Here is a 27,699-nt window from a genome sequence, read left to right on the forward strand (position 1 = left end):
TATGCAGGCCATGGAAGAACTCTGACATGTTCAGCTTCCAGGATTTGTGTACAGATCCGTGCATTATTATGCTGATACATAAGGTGATGGCGGCGAATGAATGTCACAGCAATGGGCCTCAGGATCTCATCACAGTATCTCTGTGCATTGAAATTGCCATCGATACAACTTTGACATCAGCAAACCGCTCACCCACACAACGCCATACACTCTGTCTGCCATCTGCTTCCTACAGTTGAAACCGGGATGCATTCGTGAAGAGCACACTTCTCCAGTGTGCCAATGGCCATCGAAGGTGAACATTTTCCCACTGAAGTCAGTTACGACACCGAACTGCAGTCAGGTCAAGACCCCGGTGAGGACGACGAGCACACAGATCAGGTTCCCTGAGACAGTTTCTGAAATTCTTTGGTTGTGCAAAACCAGTTTCATCAGCTGTCCGAGTGGCTGGTCTCAGACGATCCCGCAGGTGAAGAAGCCGGATGTGGAGGTCCAGGACTGGCGTGGTCTGCGGTTGTGAGGCCGGTTGGACGTACTGCAAGATTCTCTAAACGATGTTGGAGGTGGCTTATGGTAGAGAAATTAACATTAAATGATCCCTGCAGTCAGCATGCAAATTGCATGCTCCCTCAAAACTTGAGACATGTCTGGCATTGTGTTGTGTGACAAAACTGCACATTTTAGAGTGGTCTAATATTGTCCCCAGCACAAGGTGCACCTGTGTAATGATCATGCTGTTTAATCAGCTTCTTGATATGCCACACTTGTTAGGTGGGTGGATTATCTTGGCAAAGGAGAAATGCTCAATAACAGGGAGGAAAACAAATTTGTGCACAAAATTTGAGAGAAATACAAAAAAAATGTGTGGACAATTTCTGGTATATTTTATTTCAGCTCATGAAACCAACACTTTACATGTTGCGTTTATATTTTTGTTTAGTATAGAACACCACCACTCTATTTCACCGGGATTGTTGTAAATGAGTGTTCCAGTACTAATGACAATGAATGAATATAGTGTTATATACCGTATATACCGCAAATGTGTTTTATGTGTTAAATCTTAACATGTAAAAAGCTTGTGAATAATAATAGTTTTGCATATTCAATCAAAAGACTGTTTAGTCAATAAATTACATAATTACACATATCAATGTAAGAGCTAACGAGCTAACGAGTGTGACTCAGTGGACAACTCTTTTGTTAGAATAAGAACATAAACATCCAGTATGAGCATAGTGATGTAGAAACCATATTGAGGCCTAATGCTTTTTTATTCATTTAAGCAATTGAAATTGTCTGAAGTAAGAAGCAGGAAAAGCTTCTGACCACAAAGACGGTTTAACCGCTATCCCTTCCCTCTGTTCCTCCTTCCCTGTCTCCATTCCAGCAGTGGGTATATTGATCCTTTCAGAATTCCCTCACTCACTGACCACTCTGAAACCACTATCCTTTTCCCTTTGTCTATAGTCATTTAGAAAAATAACACTAATGAAACTTTAACACACAGACAAAACATTAACAAGACTCTTAAAAGTGAACTATGACTTATTCTTCTCATTGAGAACAGGGTTGGGGGGGAGAGAAAGAGAGAGTGGAAGAGAAAAAGGAAGAAGGAGAAAGAGTTGAGCAAAAAAGTTGATCATCTATTTCATGAATTTGGTGGAAAATCTTTACCATTAGCAATGGTACATATTCAACATTATCTGACAATCCATTATTACTTAGGAAGAAAGGTTTAGACTATAGTTAATGGTGCTACATGATACTAGTCATCTAAATGCATGGTGATGAAGAAGCTCCAAATCCAGCTGACATGACAATCACATGACGTGTAAGTTTGATCTAACTTACTCAGCAAATTGTCAAAGACTCCAGCTACCCAAGTCATAGACTGTTCTCTCTGCTACCAAATGGTAAGGGGTCTGAAACAAAGTCTGAAACCAACAGGATCCTGAACAGATTCCACCCCAAAGCCATAAGACTGGTAAATAATTAGTTAAATAGTTAACCAATAGCTGCCCAGACTATCTGCATTGATTCTTTTTGCACTAACTTTAACTCATCACATACTCTGCTGCTACTGTTTACTATCTGTTACTTTATTCCTAGTTATATGTACATATCTACCTCAGTTACCTCGTACCCCTGCACATCGACTCGGTACTGGTAGCCCGTGTATAGAGCCAAATTATCGTTATTCATTGTGGATTTATTCCTTGTGTAATTATTACTTTTTTTTCTCTCTGCATTGTTGGGAAGGGCCCTTTAGTAAGCATTTCACTGTTAGTCTACACCTGTTGTTTACAAAGCATGTGACAAATACAATTTGGTTTGAACTACATACAGTACGCTTAGTCTACATGTGAGGAGCTTACCCCCCCACTGGGCGCAGACATCAATTCAATGTCTATTCCACATTGGTTCAATGTCATTTCATTGACTACAGCAGGGAGAAGTAGTTGTGTTCAAGGGCTAGAGAGGAACATTTTGAGCTATTATGGAAGATCATTGTTTATTGTTAGTACTAGTTTGGTAGCTGGTTAAACAGTAGCAGACAGCAGGGTAGCCATTTGGTTTTGGAGCTGGAAGGATAAGCATCGGATAGAACTAGAAGACCAATTCATTGTCAGTAGCTGATGACTGGTTGTCAGGTGACTGGTTGTCATTTGTCAATAGCTAGACCAGGAGTACCAATAGTTTGTAGGATTTTGAAAAACTAGCTATAGTACCAGAGGTCTAACAGGTAAGTAACAAGTAAGAAGTTCAGTCTCCTGGGGAAACTAGTTGGTTAGCGTTAATATTAGGGGTCAGGGGTTAGAGGCCAGAGGTCCCAGACTCTACTTGAGGCTCTTCTCTTTAGGCATTTTGTTAGGAGGCAGGAGTAGTTCTGAGTCCTCCTGGGGCCCCGGGCCCTTCATCGCCATACTGGCCCCTACCATAGCTGGATAACTCCTGTTCCTCCTCATCCCCTCTGGTCCAAAGGGCGACCCGGGCCTCCGTAGCCCACCCAGAGGCCCCAGGAGGGGGCTTGGTCCCCCGGTTACACCCCCTGATCCTGGAGGACACCCAGCCACACCCAGGCGCCTCACCTTGTCCACCAGGTTGAGGTTATGAACTGTGACGCTAACATCTGTCTGGCTCTCACAGTCTCTCCCCCTCTGCTGCCTCCTGCTCCGGCTGCTCCCCATCCCCCCCGCTACTTCCTTCAGAATGGACCGTGCCGGCTTGGAGGCCAGGAAGTTGTCATAGGAAGGAGACTTGAAGTCGAAGCCCGCGGGGGTGTTGGTCCCCGAGGATGGGGGATCGTGTCCTGTGGGGGAGTTGGGGGGAGTGGAGGGGCGGAGGGAGTTGGGGTGGGGGGCTGGGTGGAGGTTAGGGGTGATAGATGTACTGAATAGCACCCCTCCGCTCCCCACCCCGGGCCCGCCAGCCCTGTCCCAGCCCTGGGTCTGGTGGTGGTACATGGCTGCAGAGATGCCTCTCTCCTGCAGAAGGCGCACTAATCCCAGAGAGGTACTGGTGGTACGTGTGGCTTCCCTGATGAAGGGGAAATCATATACACACACGGGCAGGTGCACACACACACACACACACACAAAGTCCTGGGAATGAGACGTAGTAGCTAGAGTCAATCTATCAAGTTTTATATATTGGGTGTGTGTGTGTGTGTGTGTGTGTGTGTGTGTGTGTGTGTGTGTGTGTGTGTGTGTGTGTGTGTGTGTGTGTGTGTGTGTGTGTGTGTACCTGAGGTTGGTAGAGGACTCAGAGGGTCGTAGTAGACTCATCCTGCGGGGTGTGTGACAGGGCGTGGCAGCGGGAGTGGCCAGGATAGATGATGTCATCACACAGGATGACGAGGACATGCCGGGGTTAACACTGGAGAGGAGGGAAGGGAGAACAACACAATTTGAAAAAGACGGGCAGAGAAAGAACAGAGAACATTGAGACTGCACACTGCAACAATTTTGATCTATTAGATAACGTGTGGACAGTGAACAAGTGTACACTTTAGAGAGAAGAGGAGTATGGTGGTAGAGAATGAGGAGAGGTAGGTGTATGGTGGTAGAGAAGGAGGAGAGGTAGGTGTATGGTGGTAGAGAAGGAGGAGAGGTAGGTGTATGGTTGTAGAGAAGGAGGAGAGGTAGGTGTATGGTGGTGGAGAAGGAGGAGAGGTAGTTGTATGGTGGTACAGAAGGAGGAGAGGTAGGTGTATGGTGGTAGAGAAGGAGGAGAGGTAGGTGTATGGTGGTAGAGAAGGAGGAGAGGTAGGTGTATGGTTGTAGAGAAGGAGGAGAGGTAGGTGTATGGTGGTGGAGAAGGAGGAGAGGTAGGCGTATGGTGGTGGAGAAGGAGGAGAGGTAGTTGTATGGTGGTACAGAAGGAGGAGAGGTAGGTGTATGGTGGTAGAGAAGGAGGAGAGGGAGGAGTATGGTGGTAGAGAAGGAGGAGAGGTAGGTGTATGGTGGTAGAGAAGGAGGAGATGTAGGTGTATGGTGGTAGAGAAGGAGGAGAGGTAGGTGTATGGTGGTAGAGAAGGAGGAGAGGTAGGTGTATGGTGGTAGAGAAGGAGGAGAGGTAGGTGTATGGTGGTAGAGAAGGAGGAGAGGTAGGTGTATGGTGGTAGAGAAGGAGGAGAGGTAGGTGTATGGTGGTAGAGAAGGAGGAGAGGTAGGTGTATGGTGGTAGAGAAGGAGGAGAGGTAGGTGTATGGTGGTAGAGAAGGAGGAGAGGTAGGTGTATGGTGGTAGAGAAGGAGGAGAGAGGGGTGTATGGTGGTAGAGAAGGAGGAGAGGTAGGTGTATGGTGGTAGAGAAGGAGGAGAGGTAGGTGTATGGTGGTAGAGAAGGAGGAGAGGTAGGTGTATGGTGGTAGAGAAGGGGGAGAGGTAGGTGTATGATGGTAGAGGAGGAGAGGTAGGTGTATGGTGGTAGAGAAGGAGGAGAGGTAGGTGTATGGTGGTAGAGAAGGAGGAGAGGTAGGTGTATGGTTGTAGAGAAGGAGGAGAGGTAGGCGTATGGTGGTAGAGAAGGAGGAGAGGTAGGTGTATGGTGGTAGAGAAGGAGGAGAGGTAGGTGTATGGTGTGTCTCTGTACCTGGGTGTGACGCGGGTCAGCTCGTCAGTTGGGTGTAGGATACGACAGGTAGTGAAGGTGTAGGTAGAGCTGGTATGGGCCATGCATTTACCTGGGTAGTACACCGCTGAAAATACAAAGACACAAACACACAGAATAGTCTATCTGTTCTCCTCTACATTTCCTGGCTGGAAAAGTGGCAGTGAACCACTGAACCACTCAGTGAACCACTCAACCATTCAGTGAACCACTGAACCAGTGTGTATATGACTGAACCAGTCAACCACTCAGTTAACCACTAAACCACTTTCTCTTTCTGTTTCTCTATTTCTATCGCTCTCTCTGTCTTTTGAATCGCTCTCTCTCTATATCACTTTGAATATAAATGGTTAAGTATTCTTAGTATCTAACATGTTCTTGTAGCATCTATCATAGTATCTGTATGTACATATAGAAACATACCTGCAGGATCAGTGTTGCTTAGGTGAGGGGAGGGAGAGGGGGTTGAGGGTGAGGCGAGGTGGCTGGGGGGCGTAGAGGGGTGAGGAGGGTGAGGCTGAGGGGGGAGGGCGGGGGAGGCGGAGGCTGAGGAGGTGGGGAGACTCTGGAAGTACTGCTCTCCTGGTTCATCCTCCTCGAAACCACCCCATGGATACACCTGCAACACCCAAACGCACAGGTTATTCCATATACACACACACCCATGGGAGACACACACACACACACACGTACCTGTTCCAGCTCTAGTTCCAGAGGCCTAAAGCCTTTAGGTACAACCCCAGGTCTAGCATCCAGGATCACTCCTAAGTGGGGCTGAGCCAACTGCTGCCAGTGGTGAAGGGTCGCAGAGCCTGGAGAAGTCAGGACCAAGAGGGAAATGCAAAGGGTGAGAGAAAAATATTACACACACACACACACACACACACACACACACACACACACACACACACACACACACACACACACACACACACACACACACACACACACACACACACACACACACACACATACATTTTCACAATTTGCTCTACATGGTTAAACATTTGAGAGACGTGAGGAAAGTGGGTGTGTTTTATAGTACTGCATGAAAACATCTCAACTATAGACTATGGTTAAAGCCATAACAGTAAAGCCCAACACAAAGCTAGGGACGCTGCAGAGAAAATGAAAAAACACACAGCTAAAAACAGGCAACAGAAGTGAAAGAATAAAGAGAGCAAAAGAAGAGAATGAGGTCAGGTTTTTATTGAAGATGCAGAGTAAAAGTTGAGTTAAACAGAAGATGAAAAATGAACAAAGGATTTCATTAAAATGAGTAAATGAGATGACAGAAATGAAAGTATTATAACAAGATAGAAAGTAGCAGAGGAAAAAAAAGCACACCAAAACAGATGGAATGGTAAACTAAAGAGAAAATAAAGAGTTAGACTCAGATATCTAACATATTTAGGGGGTGGTAAAGTTGACTAAAACATTAACGTTACATCAAAATGTTATCATGTTGTATGTTTCTCCCCTCACCAGCAGAGGGTAGAAGCAGCACGACCAAACACCACACTGCTCATGATTAAACGTATATTTTTAGGTTATCCCCAGCCAGCCTCTAGGCTGAGGGTCTCTATAGTAGGAGTGTTGTGAGGTGGAGAGGCCTGACTTACGATGGTGATGCATCAGAGACCAGAAGGAGTTAAACAACATTAAAGATACAGGACGCTCTCCTCTTTCTATTCCTTCTTCTGTCTCTCTCCCCTGTTCTACCTCTCTAGCCCATCTCCTCCCTCGCTCCCTCTCTCTATCCAACCCCCTCTTCCTGCTCCAACTTCTTCTCCCTCTCTCCCTCTCTCCTCCACTCTTTTCCCCATCCCTTCCCTCTCCCTCTCCTTCTCTCTCTACCTCGCTCCCTCCTTCCACATCTCGCTGCCATTCCCTACCTCTCTCCCACGGCTTGGCCAGCCCCTCCCTCTCTTCCCTCTCCCTCTCTCTCCTCCACCCCACCTTTCTCTTCTCCTCTCCCCTCATCCCCCTCTCCTTCTCTCCCTCACCTTCCAGGGGTTTAACGATCTGTAGTTTGTCGGGGAGGTATGGTCGGGAGGCCCACAGGTGTAATGACCCCAGAGACATGATGCTATCTGAGGGGGTCATCCCACCCCCCTGCCCCCCCCCATCCTGCGCAACTCCTCCTCCACCTCTCCTCCTTCCTCTCTCCTCCTCGAAGAAGCGTCTCTCGCTCAGATTGTTCTGGCGACGCAGGGACAGGCGGCGTAACGCCAGCCTCAGGTCCTCAACACCAGCTGCTTTCTTAGCACGGGCGTCCACACTAAAGCCCAAACAGAAATACATAAATATTACTAGACTGATGCACAGAAATAGACAATTTAAAAAAATGTACCTGGTGAATATGAAAAGATTGCTCTAATTTCATTTTAATATGGGGAGATCTGGTAAACTGTACAACTATACTGTGTCAAAGACAGGCTGGAACAATCACAGCTTCAGGTATGCACGACTTACCTGTCCTGATTGTCTGCTGCTGACTCCATGAGCATGCTCTGTTGTCGGTTGTCAAGGGCGACGCCGTCACCTCTGGCATCCCAGCTAATGCTACCAGCCATGGGCGTGGTCCTGCCACTTGAGTGAGCGGAGCTAAGAGACGACGCCTGATTGGATCCCGGGATGTTGGCGTTGGACGGGATTGGAGAACGCTGTCGGACCATCTGGTTGATGTTCTTCACTGTCTCAAACACACGCTTGTGGTGCACCCTGTTCACACACATGAAATGAAATAGGCATGAGTGTAGGCATGTATGGTACCTATGAGTATATATTATGAGTATAGGTGAGTTTATGTTACTAGACAGTATTGAGAAAGATTAGAAGAGTGTTATAAACTAATAGAAGCGTGTGTACTTCTGTTCCTCGCACTCGGGGTCGTCCAGACTCATCTCCTTCCTCATCGTCCCCTCTATCTCTGCTGCCAGGGAGTCCTGCCGTACACACACAGCATACACACACACACACACACAGCATAGACACACACACCATCAGCTCTGTGATACGCACCTACACTCTCAAAAGGAGATCACTCTTTTGAGAGTGTATGTTGTGATAACCCCTACCACACACATACCATAGGGTAGAGACCCAGAGGGTGGAATCTACGTGGTGTTCCAGCAGGATGGTTTCTGTTCCTCAAGTACTTCAGCTCTTCCTGAGCCTCATGGAGCATCTCTATACACTCTGAATACTTATCATCCAATTCTGTTAGCTAGAGAGAAGGAACAAAAGAGAGCAGGCTTGATTACTTTTTCTCATTGGTAAAGTATTCATGAGGTGTAGGTTGGCAAAGGGGTAGGGTGTCTAACCTCGACTGTGAGTTGTCTCTGGGCATCTTTAGCTGCCCCTAGGTGCTGAGAGAGCTCCTCATTCTCCACTGCGTACTGAAGAAACACACACACACAAAGAGAGTATTGTACTGAGCATATACCACATTGCGTGCAGTGTAGTACTGAGGGTAAAGCATGCGTATGTGTCTCTCACCGACTTGGCTTTCTTCTGTAGGTCAACTATCTGAGAGAGCAGGTGTGTGATCTCCTCCTGCTGTCGCATGGCGTCCTCGGTCTTCCGAGCCAACTCCTCCGCTATGGTGTTTATCTGCAGACTGGACTGTCCTGGAGACAGGAGAGGGGAGAGGGGAGATTCATTAGGGGTTCATCTGCAGACTGGACTGTCCTGGAGACAGGAGAGGGGAGAGGGGGGATTCATTAGGGGTTCATCTGCAGACTGGACTGTCCTGGAGACAGGAGAGGGGAGAGGGGGGATTCATTAGGGGTTCATCTGCAGACTGGACTGTCCTGGAGACAGGAGAGGGGAGAGGGGGGATTCATTAGGGGTTCATCTGCAGACTGGACTGTCCTGGAGATAGGAGAGGGGAGAGGGGGGATTCATTAGGGGTTCATCTGCAGACTGGACTGTCCTGGAGACAGGAGAGGGGAGAGGGGGGATTCATTAGGGGTTCATCTGCAGACTGGACTGTCCTGGAGACGGGAGAGGGGGGATTCATTAGGGGTTCATCTGCAGACTGGACTGTCCTGGAGACGGGAGAGGGGAGATTCATTAGGGGTTCATCTGCAGACTGGACTGTCCTGGAGACAGGAGAGGGGAGAGGGGGGATTCATTAGGGGTTCATCTGCAGACTGGACTGTCCTGGAGACAGGAGAGGGGAGAGGGGGGATTCATTAGGGGTTCATCTGCAGACTGGACTGTCCTGGAGACAGGAGAGGGGAGATTCATTAGGGGTTCATCTGCAGACTGGACTGTCCTGGAGACGGGAGAGGGGAGATTCATTAGGGGTTCATCTGCAGACTGGACTGTCCTGGAGACAGGAGAGGGGAGAGGGGGGATTCATTAGGGGTTCATCTGCAGACTGGACTGTCCTGGAGACAGGAGAGGGGAGATTCATTAGGGGTTCATCTGCAGACTGGACTGTCCTGGAGACAGGAGAGGGGAGATTCATTAGGGGTTCATCTGCAAACTGGACTGTCCTGGAGACGGGAGAGGGGAGATTCATTAGGGGTTCATCTGCAGACTGGACTGTCCTGGAGACAGGAGAGGGGAGAGGGAGGATTCATTAGGGGTTCATCTGCAAACTGGACTGTCCTGGAGACAGGAGAGGGGAGAGGGAGGATTCATTAGGGGTTCATCTGCAAACTGGACTGTCCTGGAGACAGGAGAGGGGAGAGGGGGGATTCATTAGCTGCTCTGGCAACATTATTTTAAATCCATGCCAATAGAGGCATTCAATGCCAGTGAAGTATATTTTAATTGATAGAAAAGGAAGGAGAGCATAGAGAGAGTGAGAGGAAGAGAGAGAGAGGGAGAAAGAGAGAGAGGAAGAGAGCGAGAGGAAGAGAGAGAGAGAGGAAGAGAGAGAGAGGAAGAGAGAGAGAGAGAGAGAGAGAGAGAGAGAGAGAGAGAGAGGAAAGAGAGAGGAAAGAGAGAGGAGAGAGAGAGAGAGAGAGAGAGAGAGAGAAGCTCAGGAGGTATGGATCATGAGGAAAGAAAGAGTATAAGAGAATAATACTCCTCCACTCACTGAGTTCTTTAACACAGTCATTGACCAGCTGTTGTTCCTTCTCCTCGTAGGTCTCAGTCTCAGTCTTCAGATTACAGGCCTCTGAGCGAAGAGATAGGTTCTCTTCCTCCAGATCTCTGAGTTTCCTCTGCATAGAGTCAGCTCCAAACCCTGATACACCCAGCAGCTTACTCCGCTTACTCCTAGATGTAGAGAGAGCGGGAGAGAGGGAGAGAGAGAGAGAGAGAGAGAGAGAGACAGAGAGAGAAAGCGAGAGAGTGACAAAGAGAGAGAGCGAGAGAAAGAGGGAGAAAGAGAAGCTCAGGTGGTATGGATCATGAGCTCAAGGGCTCCTGAGTTCTTCTGAAAAAAATAGAATTATAGTTGGATAAATGTGGATAAACTTCAATTTTTTTGCAAGGACTTATACAGGATACTACCCTCTACATCAAAACCTTAAAATAAAAATTCCTTGATGTTGGACAAAATTACCTGAATGGATTCTTACTACCAAGGACTATCAACAACAAAAACGTCTAACAAACCAAAACCTGCAGAAGAAACACAGCAGAAACCTGGAAACACCATCCAACACAAAACTGAGTGAGTAATGTTCAGTCTGAACCTACTTCTAAAGTCAAAAAGTAAAAGACAATAATCTCTAGGTAATTGTGTTATATAAAGCTTAATAAATAAGGCTACTAAGCTACCAAGCTGCTAGGACAGAACTGACCTGGCTGCAACTTCAATTAGCACTGAAGTGTGAAATGAGAGGTGTGAAAACTCTTGGGCCTAACAATGGCAGCAGAGTTTCACAGCCTCCCCCACCCAAATGCAGAGGCCTTTGAAGTCCCTCTCTTAACAGACCCCGTCAGCTCTCCCGATAGCTCTCCTGACAACCCCCACGCATCCACTGAGGACACCCAAAAGCAAGAAATTGTGCTCCTCATTGACTCAAATGGCAAATACATTAAAGAGTATAAATGTTTTCAAAACACCAAGTGGCTAAACGCTGGTGTCCAAACACTAGGCATGCCCTGGAGTGTTGTCAGAGGACAGACTAGGGTCCCCCAGCCACGTCATAATTCACACTGGCACAAATGACCTGAAGGCCCAGCAGGAAAGGATGGCCACAGCACTCAAGGGAGTGATTGAAAAAACTTCTTCCACTTTGCCCAACGCACAAGTGGTCATCTCCACCCTGCTACAGGAAAAGACATTCACCTTGTCACCATACAGTGGGTGAATGCAAGCATTTCCAGGAACTGTGCCTCAAAACCTAACGTTTACCTGGCCCACCACTCCACCCTTGACTTGAACAGCCTTTATGACCAGGTCCACCTCTACAAGGCAGCAATCCCAACGTTTGCCAGGACCCTGGAGGACGTCACCCTCAACCGTAGCCCCAGCACCTCACACAGGAGCAACAGAGCAATGGACACCCTGCAACAGAGCAACGGACACCCTGCTCAGACCAGCGAGACACCCTCCCAGACCTGCAAGACCCTCTCCCAAAGGACCTGCATCGAGAGAACCCACGCCAAGAGAACCTACACCCAGACCACAGCTTCACCAGCTAAGACCACCCCAAACTAACCAAATTAGCTTAATTTGGTATAGAGCAGACCTAACTCACTCTATTAAATTAGTCAAAACAGGAACAGTTTACATCTGGCTCGAAATTAATAAGGAAATGATCTCAACAGAGAAAAATGTCCTCATGTGTGCTACCTACAGTATCTCTCCCCATACTTTAACGATGACAGCTTCTCCATCCTAGATGGGGAGATGAACCATTTCCAGGCCCAGGGACATGTACTAGTCTGTGGCGACCTAAATGCCAGAACTGGACAAAAACCTGACACTCTCAGCACATAGGGGGACAAACACCTACCCGGAGGTGACAATATTCCCCCCCAAACTATGACAAAACAAACAACAAAAACGGTTCACAACTCCTGCAGCTCTGTCGCACACTGGGTCTGTACATAATCAATGGTAGGCTTTGAGGAGACTCCTATGGTTGGTACACCTATAGCTCATCTTTTGGCAGGAGTACTGTAAGACTACTGTATCACTGACCTCAACCCAGAGTCTCTCAGAGCGTTCACAGTCAACCCACTGACACCCCATCAGATCACAGCAAAATCACAGTCTACCTGAACAGACCAATACTCAATCATGAGGCATCAAAGCCAACGGAACTGCACAATATTAAGAAATGCTATAGATGGAAGGAAAGCAGTATAGAAACCTATCAAAAAACAATTAGGCAACAACAAATTCAATCCCTTTTAGACAACTTTCTGGACAAAACACTTCACTGTAATAGTGAAGGTGTAAACTTGGCAGTAGAAAGCCTAAACAGTACATTTGACCTCTCAGCTTCCCTATAAAATCTAAACATTTTAAGCAGACTACCTAAGAAAATGAACAACAATGACAAATGGTTTGATGAAGAATGCAAAAACCTAAGAAATAAAATGAGAAACCCACCCATCCAACCAAAAACATAGAGACCCAGAAAACCTGAGCCTACGCCTTCACTATGGGGAATCACACAAACAATACAGAAATACCCTACGGAAAAAGAAGGAACAGCACGTCAGAAATGAGCTCAATGTCATTGAAGAATCCATAGAATCTAACCACTTGTCACGATTCCCACCGAAGGTGGCGCCCCCTCCTGCTCGGGTGGCGCTCGGCGGTCGTCGTCACCGGCCTACTAGCTGCCACTGATTCCCTTTTTGTTTTCCCCCCTTTTGTGATTGTTTGCACCTGTTCGTAGTGGGGGTGATTAGCGGGGCTATAATTATTAGCTGGCCCGCCTTCTCTTTGTGCGGGATTGTTTATTCTGTTGTTGCTTGTGTTTGCGCTTGTACGTTGGTTTTGCGCCGACTGTGTTTTCCCCTGTGTTTGGGGCACTTTGTTTTGTGTGCGCGCTTATCGCTGTTTGGGGTGGCTTGTGTTTGTTCGCCTCCTGGCCCATTAAAAGCCACTACCCTGTACTCGCTGCTTCCTGCGTTTGATTCCTCACCCACGACGCCCGAGCATTACACCACTTCTGAAAAAAATTGAAAACACTAAACAAACAACAACATGAAGAGTTATCTGTCCAAAACAGAGATGTATGGATAAACTACTTCTACAATATTTTTGGCTCTATAACAAAGTACAAACAGCAAAAACATCTATATATGATCAATTACAAATCTTAGAATCAGCTATTAATGACTACCAGAACTCACTATATTCTCAAATTACATTGAATGAGCTACAGTACAAAATACAAACCCTCCAACCCAAAAAGGCATGTGGTGTTGATGGTATCCTACATGAAATGATAAAATATACAGACCACAAATTCCAATTGGCTATACTTAAACTCTTTAACATCATCATCAGCATTTGGAACCAAGGACTGATAACCCTAATCCACAAAAGTGGAGACAAATTTGACCCCAATAACTACCGTGGGATATGCGTCAACAGCAACCTTGGGAAAATCCTCTGTATTATCAATAACAGCATACTTGTACATTTCCTAAGTGAAAACAATGTACTGAGCAAATGTCAAATTGGCTTATTACCAAATTACTGTACGACAGACCACGTATTCACCCTGCATACCCTAATTGACAAACAAACCAAAACAAAGGCAAAGTCTTCTCATGCTTTGTTGACTTCAAAAAAGCTTTTGACTCAATTTGGCATGAGGGCCTGCTATACAATTGATGGAAAGCGGTGTTGGAGGAAAAACATATAAAATCCATGTAGACAAACAACAAGTGTGTGGATAAAATTGGCAAAAAACACACACATTTCTTTCCACAGGGCCGTGGGGTGAGACAGGGATGCAGCTTAAGCCCCTCCCTCTTTAACATACATATCAACGAATTGGCGAGGACACTAGAACAGTCTGCAGCACCCGACCTCATCCTACTAGAATCTGAAGTAAAATGTTTACTGTTTGCTGATGATCTGGTGCTTCTGTCCCCATCCAAGGAGAGCATAGAGCAGCACCTAGATCTTCTGCACAGATTCTGTCAGACCTGGTCGCTGACAGTAAATCTCAGTAAGACAAAATGGTGTTCCAAAACAGGTCCAGTTGCCAGGACCACAAATATAAATTCCATCTAGACACCGTTGCTCAAAAGCACACAAAAAACTATACATACCTTGGCCTAAACATCAGCACCACAGGTAAGAGACAAGGCAAGAAGGGCCTTCTATGCCATCAAAAGGAACATAAAATTTGACATACCAATTAGGATCTGGCTAAAAATATTTTAATCACTTATAGAACCCTTTGCCCTTTATGGTTGTGAGGTCTGGGGTCCACTCACCAACCAAGAATTCACAAAATGGGAAAAACACCAAATTGAGACTCTGCATGCAGAATCCTGCAAAAATATCCTCTGTGTACAACGCAAAACACCAAAGAATGCATTCAGAGCAGAATTAGGCCGATACCCACTAATTATCAAAATCCAGAAAAGAGCCATTAAATTATACAACCATCTAAAAGGAATCGATTCCTGTCACGTCTGCTTCTGCTCCTCCTGCCGGCGTACGATGGACTCCATTACCTTCAAATTTCCTCCCCTTTATATGTCACTCTCCCATGTTCACTCACCAGTTGGTATTGTTCTTGTGTATCAGTGTACTGCCTTATGTTAGTGTCGTGTTCTTGGTTTTGTTGTTTTATTAAAACGTTTCACCTGCACCTACTTCTGACTCCCTGCCCATCATTACAATTCCCAAACCTTCCATAACAAAGCCATCACCTACAGAGAGATGAACCTGGAGAAGAGGCCCTAAGGAACACAATTAGACCCAACCAAATCATGAGAAAACAAAAAGATTATTACTCGACACATTGGACAGAGCAAATTGAAAACAGAGCAAACTAGAATGCTATTTGGCCCTAAACAGAGAGTACACAGTGGCAGAATACTTGACCATTGTGACTGACCCAAAATTAAGGAAAGCTTTGACTATTGTTAGATTATATTATTAGAGTAAGAACTCGACGGATACTCTGAAAGCTTAAACCAAGTTTATTCTTCCCAGAGGGTCAATATATTTAAGCTTTCAGTGTCCGTTGAGTTCTTCCTCCTACAGATAACAATTAACTTCTGGTGTAGACCCTCTAAACCTCAGCACCAAATATTTTAATAGGATACCTGATAATGAACCCTCTCCCAAGTTTAGGAGTTAGTACCCAGAATCCATCACTATGTACAGACTCAGTGAGCATAGCCTTGCTATTGAGAAAGGTCGGCATTGGCAGACCTGGCTCTCAAGGGAAGACAAAATGAGGTAGAAACTGAGCTGCACTTCCTAACCTCCTGCCAAATGTATGACCATATCAGAGACACATATATCCCTCAGATTAAACAGACCCACAAAGAATTTGAAAATAAATCCAATTTTGATAAACTCCCTTATCTATTGGGTGAAATACTACAGCGTGCAATCACAGCAGCAATATTTGTGACCTGTTGCCACAAGAAAAGGGCAACCAGTGAAGAACAAACACCATTGTAAATACAACCTATATCTATTTATTTTCCCTTTTGTACTTTAACTAATTGCATATCGCTAAAACACTATATAGACATAATATGACATTTGCAATGTCTTTATTCTTTTGGAACTTGTGTGAATGTAATATTTACTGTTAACTTTTTTGTGTTTATTTCACTTTTGTTTATCCATTTCACTTGCTTTGGCAATGTAAACATATGTTTCCCATGCCAATAAAGCCCATTGAATTGAATTGAAAGGGAGAAAGAGATAAAGCGAGAGAGAGGGAGAGAGAGAAAGAAAGAGGAGGGGTGAGAGCGAGAGAGGGGGGGGGAAGGGGGAGAGAGAGAAGGGGGTGAGAGAGTGAGACAGAGAGAGAGAGGAGGGGGTGAGAGAGTGAGACAGAGAGAGAAAGACAGTCAGGAATAGTAAGCACACAGACAATACTAACGTGGGTGAGCCAGTAGTAGAGTCCTCTTCACTCTCCTCTGATGCATTGGTGTAGAACTGCAGCAACTCATCCTTCAGGTTCAACTCATGATGCAGCTGGGCCACCTGAGAACACAGAGATCACTGAGCTGCTGATGCAGCACTAGCACTGTGTTGTTTACTGATATCAACAACTAAATACCTACAACAGTGGACCTTTAAAAAGTCACGTTTATACTACTGAAAAAAAATCTGTTTACTCTTTCATATACCCAAAATGTATTGAAAGAAAAAATGACCAATGACACCTAACTTTGCAACATTGGCAAAAACCAGAGCTGGGTGTATGCATGAGGAACTAGTGCCCTTGTAACTCAGTTATTATAAATGCATGTGTGTGTAAATGCATGTGTGTGTAAATGCACGTGTGCTCTTCTGTGACCCAATGTCTCTCTCACCTCCTCTGTGATGTGTCCCACTTGTACCTCCAGGTAGTCATTCTGCTCTGTGAGCGTTCTGTTCTTCTTGAGCAGGGATTGGCCGATCCGAGCAGCCAACTCCAGGTCCCTCTCTTTCTCCTCCAGCAGACGTGTGACAGCATCGATGTCATTGTAGGTCTTCGTCATCTGGCCCACTCTGTCTGCACATAGCACTGTGGATGGAGAGAGGAGCTAGAATACACACACCTGACTTGACACACACTGTTTATAGAGAAGAGTAAGAACACATTGAAATCTGATTTTAACCAATAGCCATAACCTCAACATATCCTTAACCATACCCCTAACCCAAACACTAAATTACACTAACTTACTTGCTAATCAATTCGAATGATATTGTCCATTTCATCATTTACAGCATGGCCATCTAGTGAGAACCGGGGAATAGTGGTGCGCGGGTCAGCTGTTTGTTTACCCGCACCCACCCGCAATTGTTAATAACCAATCCGCAAGCACCCAACTATCAGAGACTATATGTGATAAAGTGAAAATCTGATGCCCGATCTTGACACTAACCCGCTAATACAGAACAGTCAGACACGTAAGAATTTGTTTTTTAACAAGAGTGCAGGATATTTGTTTGCCTAATTTAGATATAGTGCCTTCAGAAAATATTCACACCCCTTGACTTTTTCCTCTTTTTGTTGTGTTACAGCCTGAATTTAAAATGGATTATATTGAGTTTTTGTGTCACGGATCTACACACAATACCACATAATGTAATAGTGGCATAATGTTTTTAGAAACGTTTACAAATTTATAAAAAATGAAAAGCTGAAATGTCTTTAGTCAATAAGTATTCAACCCCTTTGTTATGGCGTGCCTATTTAAGTTTAAGCATAAAGATTTGCTTTAAAAGTTACATAATAAGTTGCATGGGCTTACTCTGTGTGCAATAACAGTGTTTAACATGATTTTTTTAATGACTACCTCATCTCTGTACCCCACACATACAATTATCTTTAAGGTCCGTCAGACGAGCAGTGAATTTCAAACACAGATTCAACCACAAAGACCAGGGAGGTTTTACAATGCCTTGCAAAGAAGGGAATACTATTGGGGAACTGTGGGGGGGATCTTGGGGGGCTGGTGGCCTGGCGGTTGGGAGGTTGAGCCGGTGGCTGGTGGGTCGCTGGTTCGGGAGTCTGTTAGACTAATGACTAATGTGATGTAGACGTTGAGCGGCTTCATTGCAAGTAGATTGTATGTTTTAAATATTAAATAAAAATCTATTTTTTAAAAGGACAGGCAACGTCCTCCATGAAAACCTGGTTCAGTCTGCTTTCCACCAGACACTGGGAGATGAATTCACCCTTCAGCAGGACAATAACCTAAAAGACAAGGCCAAATCTACACAGGAGTTGCTTACCAAGTAGACAGTAAATGTTCCTGAGTGGTTGAGTAACAGTTTTGACTTAAATCTACTTGAAAATCTATGGCAAGACCTGAAAATGGTGATCAATGATCAACAACCAATTTGACAGAGCTTAAAGAATTTAGAAGATAATACTGGGGAAATGTTGCACAATCCAGGTGTGGAAAGCTCTTAGAGACTTACCCAGAAACACTCACAGCTGTAATCACTGCCAATGGTGATTCTAACATGTAATGACTCAATAGTGTGAATACTTCATTTTTAATAAATATGAAAACATTTCTACAAACATGTTTTCACTTTGTCATTATGGGGTATTGTGTGTAGATTGGTGAGAAAAAAACAACAATGTAATCCATCTTGAATTCAGGCTGTAACACAACCAAATGTGGAAAAGGTCAAGGGATATGAATACTTTCTGAAGGCTGTACATGTATGTTTCTGCTCATAATTTCCACCATTTTGGTAGACTATTTGATAGTCAACTTGTCTATAATTAGATACATACAGCTTCTCTTCTGTCATTATATGTTGCCCTAGAACACTAATAAACCCTTGCTCACCAGAATAATGTCAGAAATCAATAGAATGAATGCTTTAATCTAGTTGCCATGGGTAAAATGTTCTGTGTCATCTCTGCTTCTTTCGCAGAGCAAAGACGATTAGGGACCTGGGAGAAAAATTCAATAACAAAACAAAAAATTGAAAGATTTTCTGTGCAAAACTTCGAAATGACATCAGTTTGACCAGTTGTAAGGAAATAGAAAGCTGTGAAAACGACCCAACATGTTTCTGATAAGATTTCAGTTTGGATGTATATTTCATGTGGTTGAAATACTATCATCTTTTATGATGCTGATAAATATAGTACCTCTACAGATGGTATCTAATTGCATTCACATTCTCTTAAGATGCTGAATGAAATCATATTTCTCCACTCATGTTCCCAGTCTAAATGTTGCATATATTTGGTGTATAATTTTACTGAAAGAAATGCTTAATTCTGCAGGAATTAATATTTAGGCTATGTGAGAAGTTATAGACCTACAGTCAGTGTCCAGATTTCAGTTTCCATTTAACCCATCTGAACAAGTCCCCGTCTTGTGACTGTCAAATTTGTATTGCGCCTCACATTCATCACACATAACATAAACACCAAATCTTCCTCAAACATTACTTTTCTAGCCCTCCCTTGTCTTTATTTTCAACTCTCCATTGTGCAGCTTTTCTCTTATTGAATTAAACTTAACACCTCAGACACATTGTCCTTTTTGCCTTCATGGCTCGACGTTAACTTTTTTTGCCCATTACCAAAAATATTTTCCTATTTTGCGCGTGTAAGTTTAGGCTTACGCACTAATGCCAGATAGCCTAAAATAATAAGAACAAAAACTCAATGTGTAGCCTATAGATATATTATTGCGCAACAATGATTCTTTTATGGATTTAAGGTATTGTTTTCTCTTTATTCAGACCGCCTGCAAGCCACCCGCCCTTCATCCACACAATATTTCATTACCCTAAACCTGCCTCAGATTATGAGTCAACCCGTGCATCACTACTGGGGAATGCTTTTCCTGGAACACACTGAGGGTTCAGATATGGGGACTATTTTCCATGTCGCACACGGCTGATGCGCTCAATAGGCCTGAAACTGATATTGATCAGAACTGTAATAATCAATTTAATTAGTTTTGACCTAGAAACTCACTAAACCATAGCCTCTTCTAAATCAACCAGCTTTACAATAAACTTCTAACTAAATTACAGTTAGAGAGAGTTAGAGCATCCATAAAATACAATGCTTCTTTAGCTTCCTCAACCTCCAATAGACAGACACTTCCTAAAACCTGACATTCTGTCATTAAACCAAGTACCAAAACAAAAACAAACATGAATGGAGACGCTGAGAAACTGAGACATATGATGTACGGGAGTGTTTGTGAGCCTGAGGGTAGACAGGTCACACTGAACCAGCTCAACTTCACACAGCTCCATCAGTTCCTCTTTAAACCTATTATAACACATTATTAAACATTATTTTAAACTGGGTGGTTCGAGCCCTGAATGCTGATTGGCTGAAAGCCGTGGTATATCAGTCCGTATTCCACGGGTATGACAAAACATTTATTTTTACTGTTCTCATTATGTTGGTAACCAGTTTATAATAGCAATAAGGCACCTCAGGGGTTTGTGGTATACGGCCAATATATCACGGCTAAGGGCTGTATCCAGGCACTTAGCGTTGCGTCCTGCGTAAGAATAGGCCTTAGCCGTGGTATACTGGCCATATACGACATATACCTTGGGCCTCAATGCTTAATTATACACTTACTAACCTTTACTTCTCTGGAGCCACAACATGAGAGTCAACTATAAGCGGAAAACAAGCTACACTAAAACAAATTACAGACAAATCTCAAATATGAGCCTGAAGCACCATTCTCTGTACACAATACAGAACTGAATCCCTTAATGATAGGGTCTTACAATCTCTCTACAACAAACTGAAAAACAGGTTTACACTTAACACAACTCTCACCCTCTTTCTCTCTCTCTGAAAAACAAAGACACACACACACACACACACACACACACACACACACACACACACACACACACACACACACACACACACACACACACACACACACACACACACACACACACACACACACACACACACACACACACACACACACACCAGTGTTACCCTCAGTTCCCTCCTCATAGCACCAGTCCTCCAGCTCACATCCATCCCCTGTTATTCTCTCCATCCTCCTCATCCTTCTTTCCACTCATTCCCTCCCTCTTCTCCTTTCCACAGTGACAGTACTTAGGTAAGGAAGTCACATACACACACTCTAGTGTACTGCTGAGTGAGAGCTGTAGCTGAGATAGCATCCTGATTGGAGGGGAGGAAGACAGAGGGAACCAATCAGAGATTGCAAAATCAGGGACAGACCCTCCTCCCTTCCCAGTCACACCCACAGTCATGCCCAAAGGCCATCTCAATACAGTAAACACAAACACACACACACGTATTCCCTCTCTGTCCAAGGACAAAGAGCATCCATCCACCTATATAATCACGGTTAAGTTTCCATCCACACTCTGAACACACACACATCTCATCCCACACGACCAAAACAAGGCTGGGAATGATTGATTGGACTTCCCCCTGATGGTGTAGACCATGCCTGGGCAATTATTTCCCATGGAGGGCCACATTAGGATATATTTTTTCCATCGTGGGCCAGAATCATATTACAGGATTATACATCATGTGTATGACCGTGTTGACAGATATATCTACTGTAAATCACATCCAGATATGCTACTTATTTAACATGCACAGAAATAAACCACTTCCATGTTCTCCTTTTGGTAGGTATTTTCATTATTAAACATGCAATGAACTACACGGAGAGAAAAGTACACTGTGCATTCAGCACCACGGAGAGAACTCTTGTTAACGGGTATGCACAAAAACACAAGAAACAGAGAGAACTCAACATTACATTTAAACATCTCAATCAGTGTGAGGAGAGAAGTCTCTGATGGGCATTGACTAGAGCAGTGAAGTCAGGTAGTTTCTGACGTCGCTATGCGTAGGACTGCTGAGAGGTGAGAGTCAGTAAGAGATGATCTGTGTCTTGACTTGTTATATTTCATCACTGAAAATGTCTGTTCACATACATAGGTTGACCCAAACAGTACAAACATCTTCTGAGCATGAGTCCAAATCTTTGGAAAGTTTTGTTCATCGAGAGATGCATAGAACCTCGTCAGTGACATTGTTTTGAATAGTTCTCCAATCACTGCATCAGACTGAAGATGGATAAGCTCAAGTTGCAGGTCAGTGGGAGCGTTATCCACATTGAAGGTGAAAGGAGAGGAAACCAACAGCATGTCATTTTCCAACACTCTGAAATACTCAAAACGACGAGAAAACTCAACGTTCAAAGTACGCAGCAGCGATGTATACTTCTCCCACTGGTCATCTGATAGGGAACAGACTAATAGTGTCAGAAGGTGGGTCAGATTGTTGGCTTCTACTTGCCGGGTCAGGAGGAGTAATTTTCACTTGAAGGATTTGACAAGGCTGTACATCTGATGTACAAAAAGGCCCTTCCCTTGTAGTTTGGAATTCAGTTCATTCATGAGGTCCATGATGTCTATGGTGAAAGCAAAATCAGCCAACCATTCTTTATCTTGCAGTTGAGGGAAATCCACATATTTTCCTTTCATTTGCAAAAACTCAGCAATCTCCGACTTCAGGTCCCACACCCTTTTATGCACCTTCCCCAAACTCAGCCATCTCACGTTTGTGTGGTACGGGAGATCTGCATGACCAGACTCTGTCTCTTCCAACAGTGAGACAAACTACCTGTGGTTTAAAGATGTTGCTCTTAGGAAGTTTACCACTTTAGTGACTGTATCCACAACATGGCTCATTTTCAGAACACATTTACAGAGCACCTCCTGATGAATAATGCAATGCAGGAAAATCATTTTCTGATCTGGGTTCAGCTCAGCTACTTGATCTTGTATCCTTTTCAAAATGCCAACTTTTTTCCTGTCAAGTTTGAGCACCCATCAATGGTCACACTGGATACCTTTCCAAAACACAATCCCAGCTTTTACACACACTTATTAACCTTCTCCAATAAATCTTTCCCTGTGGTTGTGCTCTTCATTGACTGCACTGAAGCAAGCTCCTCTGTAATTTCAAAGTATGGGGTTCATGGGGTTCTGGGGTTCATGGGGTTATGCCTCGCAAGAATATCAACAACTGCGCCGTGTCACGTGCATCACTGCTCTCATCCAGAACCAAGGAGAAAAAGGTAACATCCTTTACCTTGTCTTTCAACTGTTGTTCCATATTCTCTGTGATGTCCTCAACACACCGCGTCACTGTTTGTCTTGATAGGGAAACATTTTCAAACAGCTCTTTCTTGTCGGGGCAAAGTATTGCTGCAGAGTCAATAAAAAATTATTTACTGAATTCGCCCTCAGCGAATGGCTTGCTATGTTTAGCAATTTTGTGGGACAGTACATAGCTAGCTCTCGCAATTCGGTTGTTTGTTGAATGCAGTTTTGTGAAAAGTTCTTGCTGCTTTTGCAACTGAGAAAGAAATTATTTTGATGCACTTGCCCTCTGCTCTGAAGACATATTCCTATAATTCTCTGCATGCTTCATCTGGAAGTGTCGGGGCAAGTTGTAGTCTTTCAAGACAGCGATGCTCTCTTTGCAAACTAAGCACACAGCTTTCCCTGATATCTCAATAAATACATATTTAGATGTCCACTCTTGCTGGACTACCCTACATTCATTGTCTACTTTCCTTTTATTTGAAATCTTTGATTTTCTTATTTTTTTGTGCAATTTCTAGCTAGCTACTATTTGTAACTGTGACGTGTTTGACAGCCTGTCAGTCACTGTCTGTCCTCGTGCAGTTGTTATTTATACACACCTTCAAAATAAATGTCCCACAAGCGGTGGGAGTTAAATTAAATCATTACACAAAGGCGAGTATTTATTGGGCTTTTAATTTGAATAACAAATACGTTTTTCAAAACTTTACAATCGCAAATTCTTTATGTGATCTGAGCAAGATTCCGCGGGCCGTACAAAATCAGTTGCGGGCCGCATACGGCCCCCGGTCAGGCCTTGGCCCAGGCCTGGTGTAGACCCATTTGATATCTATTCAGGAATACACTATACACCAGGGATGGGAAACTTTGATGAGGGTGGAGCAACAAAAAAACTGAACTTATCATGAGGGGCTGCAGAGGCTACCATACCCACTACCATATCCCATATATATATATTATTATACCATATTATTATACCATATATATATATATTATTATACCATATTATTATACCATATATATCATTATACCATATATATATATATATATATATATATATACCATATTATTATACCATATATATATTATTATACCATATTATTATACCATATATATTATTATACCATATTATTATATCATATTATTATACCATATATATATATATAATTATACCATATTATTATACCATATATATATTATTATTATTATACCATGTTATTATACCATATATATTATTATACCATATTATTAAACCATATTATTATACCATATTATTATACCATATATATTATTATACCATATATATTATATCATACCATTATACTATATATATCATACTATATATACCATATATATATATATATATATATATTATTATTATACCATATTATTATACCATATATATATTATTATTATTATACCATGTTATTATACCATATATATTATTATACCATATTATTATACCATATATATATTATTATTATTATACCATGTTATTATACCATGTATATTATTATTATACCATATTATTAAACCATATTATTATACCATATTATTATACCATATATATTATTATACCATATTATTATATCATATTATTATACCATATATATATACATATATATATATATATATATATATATATATACTATATATATATATATATATCATATTATTATACCATATATATATTATTATTATTATACCATGTTATTATACCATATATATTATTATACCATATTATTAAACCATATATATATATATATATATATTATTATACCATATTATTATACCATATATATATATTATTATACCATATTATTATACCATATATATATATTATTATTATACCATATATTATTACTATTATTATATATATATATATATATTATACCACTATTACTATTATTATTAATTTTTTTAATGATTGGTCCGCCGGTCTACAAAAGGGCCGGCCAGTTGCCCATCCCTGTTATACACTATACATTGAGTAAACAACATATTAAGAACACCTGCTCTTTCCATGACATAGACTAGCCAGGTGAATCCAGGTGAAAGAAGCTATGATCCCTTATTGATGTCACTTGTTAAATCCACTTCAACTAGCGTAGATGAACGGGAAAGAAAGGAAAGGAAAGGGGGGGTACCTAGTCAGTTGTACAACTGAATGCATTCAACTGAAATGTGTCTTCCGCATTTAACCCAACCCCTCTGAATCAGAGAGGTGCGGGGGGCTGCCAAAATTAGGAGACCGGTTAAAGAAAAATGTTTAAGCAGTGAGACAATTGAGACATGGCTTGTGTATGTGTGCCATTCAGAGGGTGAATGGGTAAGACAAAAGATTTAAGTGCCTTTGAATGGGGTATGGTAGTAGGTGCCAGGCGCACCGGTTTGTGTCAAGAACTTCAACACTGATGGGTTTTTACACTCAACACCTTCCTGTGTGTATCAAGAGTTGTCCATCTGCGGCCCATCTTGCGGACCCTTTAATACCTGGATACCAACAACCGAGCCAGGCTACCAAGAGCTCAACTTATACAACGCTCTCTATAGAACTACTAAAGGAAAGTCACACAGCGTGTAAGTGTGACTCCACTTGTTGGCCAGTACATGCTGTAACTGTATATTTTGTATTCCCCACGACTACAGACACCGGAGACAAGCCCGACCCAGCTCTGAGAGACTACACCAAACGCTAACACACAGCCGGACCGGTGCGCACCAAGAAACAGCAGGCGGCCTGCCACTGACAACCGACCCAGCCATCACCCTCCCCCCTACACTTCTCTCTCGCTCTTCACATTCAACGAGAGACAGACAACAACACAGTTGCGCGAGGCACTGGTGGGGGGCGTCCACAGCCATGGAGGGAGCATATAAGTCCCCAGCGCAGCCAGGAAATGTTTGTTCTCTTGGACTGTTGGCGTTCAACAGTGAAAACTCCATTGAATTTGCTGGGGACTCGCATGCTATTAAGTGTATTATCTGCAACATGTTCATAGCTGTCACAGGGAAAGGTCCGATGGATACCTTCATTTGTAAAGAAAAGATTATTACTCTTCATGAAGAAATAAAACATTTGACCAAGTGCCTTGAACTGAATAAGGATTCCATGTGACTATCTGCATCTTTAAATGCTTCCAATCAAAACATCCATGAGGAGCATAATGAGAACTTCCTGGACTATGATACATTTCCACCACTGCACCCCTCTACTAGCTTGAACCAGAAAATGGCTGCTCATTGTTCGACTCCAGGTGAACGTAAATGGATGCGTGTCAGAACCAGAATGAAGGAGAATAATTGTTCTCAGCGCGTCTTCCTTCTTCCCACACCTTCGGACTTAAGATTTTCAAATTGCTTTGATCCCTTGTACCAGCTGTCTTCTGCCGGGGACTTGGGTGCTCCCTCCATGGCTGTTGATGTCCCTCCAGCTACCTCTCCTTGTCCTAGAATCAACTGCCTGGGCACAGCCTGGCCATGCTCTCTGGATCAGAGCTCTGTCCCTTTGGCTGTTGTTGCCAGCACGCAGCCGGTGTCTCAGCAGCCCTCTTCTCAGGTGAGTTCTGTGGCTTTGAGACACGGCAGAGGCCAGATCATTCCGGCTATTGTGATAGGGAGTTCGATGGTGAGGCATATATCTGTACCTGGGGCAAAGACTTTGTGTTTTCCTGGGGCAAAAGTTCAGGATATCACCAGGTTGCTGCCCGGGCTGTGCGTCAGTCACCAGGGGTTGATACTGTCATGGTTCATGTGGGGTCAAATTACATTATGAAGGGCAGCTCAGAACAGCTGAAGATGGATTTCAACAAACAGCCCATAATATCTGGCCCTCTGCCCTCCCTAAATCGTGGCATTAAATGGTTCAGACTTTTAGCCCTCCATAACTGGCTACGAAATTGTTGCAGCTCTGTGGGTGTAACATTTATTGACAATTTTGATACCTTCTGGAAACAAAGCTTGTATTATAATCATTTGGGTTCCTCAACCCAGCCTTATAAGGCTGCGTTGAGACATTGTGTCCCTGAGTTGTCATGCTTCGGCAAATGTACAGTCGTGGCCAAAAGTTTTGAGAATGACACAAATATTAATTTCCACAAAGTTTGCTGCTTCAGTGTCTTTAGATATTTTTGTCAGATGTTACTACAGAATACTGAAGTATAATTACAAGCCTTTCATAAGTGTCAAAGGCTTTTATTGACAATTACATGAAGTTGATGCAAAGAGTCAATATTTGCAGTGTTGACCCTTCTTTTTCAAGACCTCTGCAATCCGCCCTGGCATGCTGTCAATTAACTTCTGGGCCACATCCTGACTGATGGCAGCCCCTTCTTGCATAATCAATGCTTGGAATTTGTCAGAATTTGTGGGTTTTTGTTTGTCCACCCACCTCTTGAGGATTGACCACAAGTTCTCAATGGGATTAAGGTCTGGGGAGTTTCCTGGCCATGGACCCAAAATATCGATGTTTTGTTCCCCGAGCCACTTAGTTATCACTTTTGCCTTATGGCAAGGTGCCCCATCATGCTGGAAAGGCATTGTTCGTCACCAAACTGTTCCTGGATGGTTGGGAGAAGTTGCTCTCGGAGGATGTGTTGGTACCATTCTTTATTCATGGCTGTGTTCTTAGGCAAAATTGTGAGTGAGCCCACTCCCTTGGCTGAGAAGCAACCCCACACATGAATGGTCTCAGGATGCATGACACAGGACTGATGGTAGTGCTCACCTTGTCTTCTCCGGACAAGCTTTTTTCCGGATGCCCCAAACAATCGGAAAGGGGACTCATCAGAGAAAATGACTACCCCAGTCCTCAGCAGTCCAATCTGTCCCTGAAGTTTT

At 43.4% G+C, this 27,699-nt stretch overlaps 1 protein-coding gene across 1 annotated transcript in view; it reads right to left on the bottom strand.

Annotated features, from left to right (window-relative positions):
- Positions 1-861: 861 nt before the first annotated feature.
- Positions 862-27,699, bottom strand: part of trak1b (trafficking protein, kinesin binding 1b) — a 32,307-nt gene continuing 5,469 nt past the window's right edge. The window contains exons 3-16 of the mRNA XM_045709615.2: positions 16,566-16,759; positions 16,130-16,233; positions 10,171-10,352; positions 8,616-8,746; positions 8,441-8,515; positions 8,206-8,343; positions 7,986-8,062; positions 7,590-7,838; positions 7,121-7,395; positions 5,808-5,926; positions 5,538-5,733; positions 5,097-5,202; positions 3,748-3,879; positions 862-3,540 (exon numbers count right to left, since the gene is read on the bottom strand). Coding sequence (XP_045565571.1) covers positions 2,841-3,540; positions 3,748-3,879; positions 5,097-5,202; positions 5,538-5,733; positions 5,808-5,926; positions 7,121-7,395; positions 7,590-7,838; positions 7,986-8,062; positions 8,206-8,343; positions 8,441-8,515; positions 8,616-8,746; positions 10,171-10,352; positions 16,130-16,233; positions 16,566-16,733 — 2,652 coding nt within the window. The 5' untranslated portion in view covers positions 16,734-16,759 and the 3' untranslated portion in view covers positions 862-2,840. The remainder of the gene's footprint in view (positions 3,541-3,747; positions 3,880-5,096; positions 5,203-5,537; positions 5,734-5,807; positions 5,927-7,120; positions 7,396-7,589; positions 7,839-7,985; positions 8,063-8,205; positions 8,344-8,440; positions 8,516-8,615; positions 8,747-10,170; positions 10,353-16,129; positions 16,234-16,565; positions 16,760-27,699) is intronic.

The sequence above is a fragment of the Salmo salar genome, chromosome 27, assembly GCF_965601325.2.
Source record: "Salmo salar chromosome 27, fSalSal1, whole genome shotgun sequence".
NCBI lineage: Eukaryota > Metazoa > Chordata > Actinopteri > Salmoniformes > Salmonidae > Salmo > Salmo salar.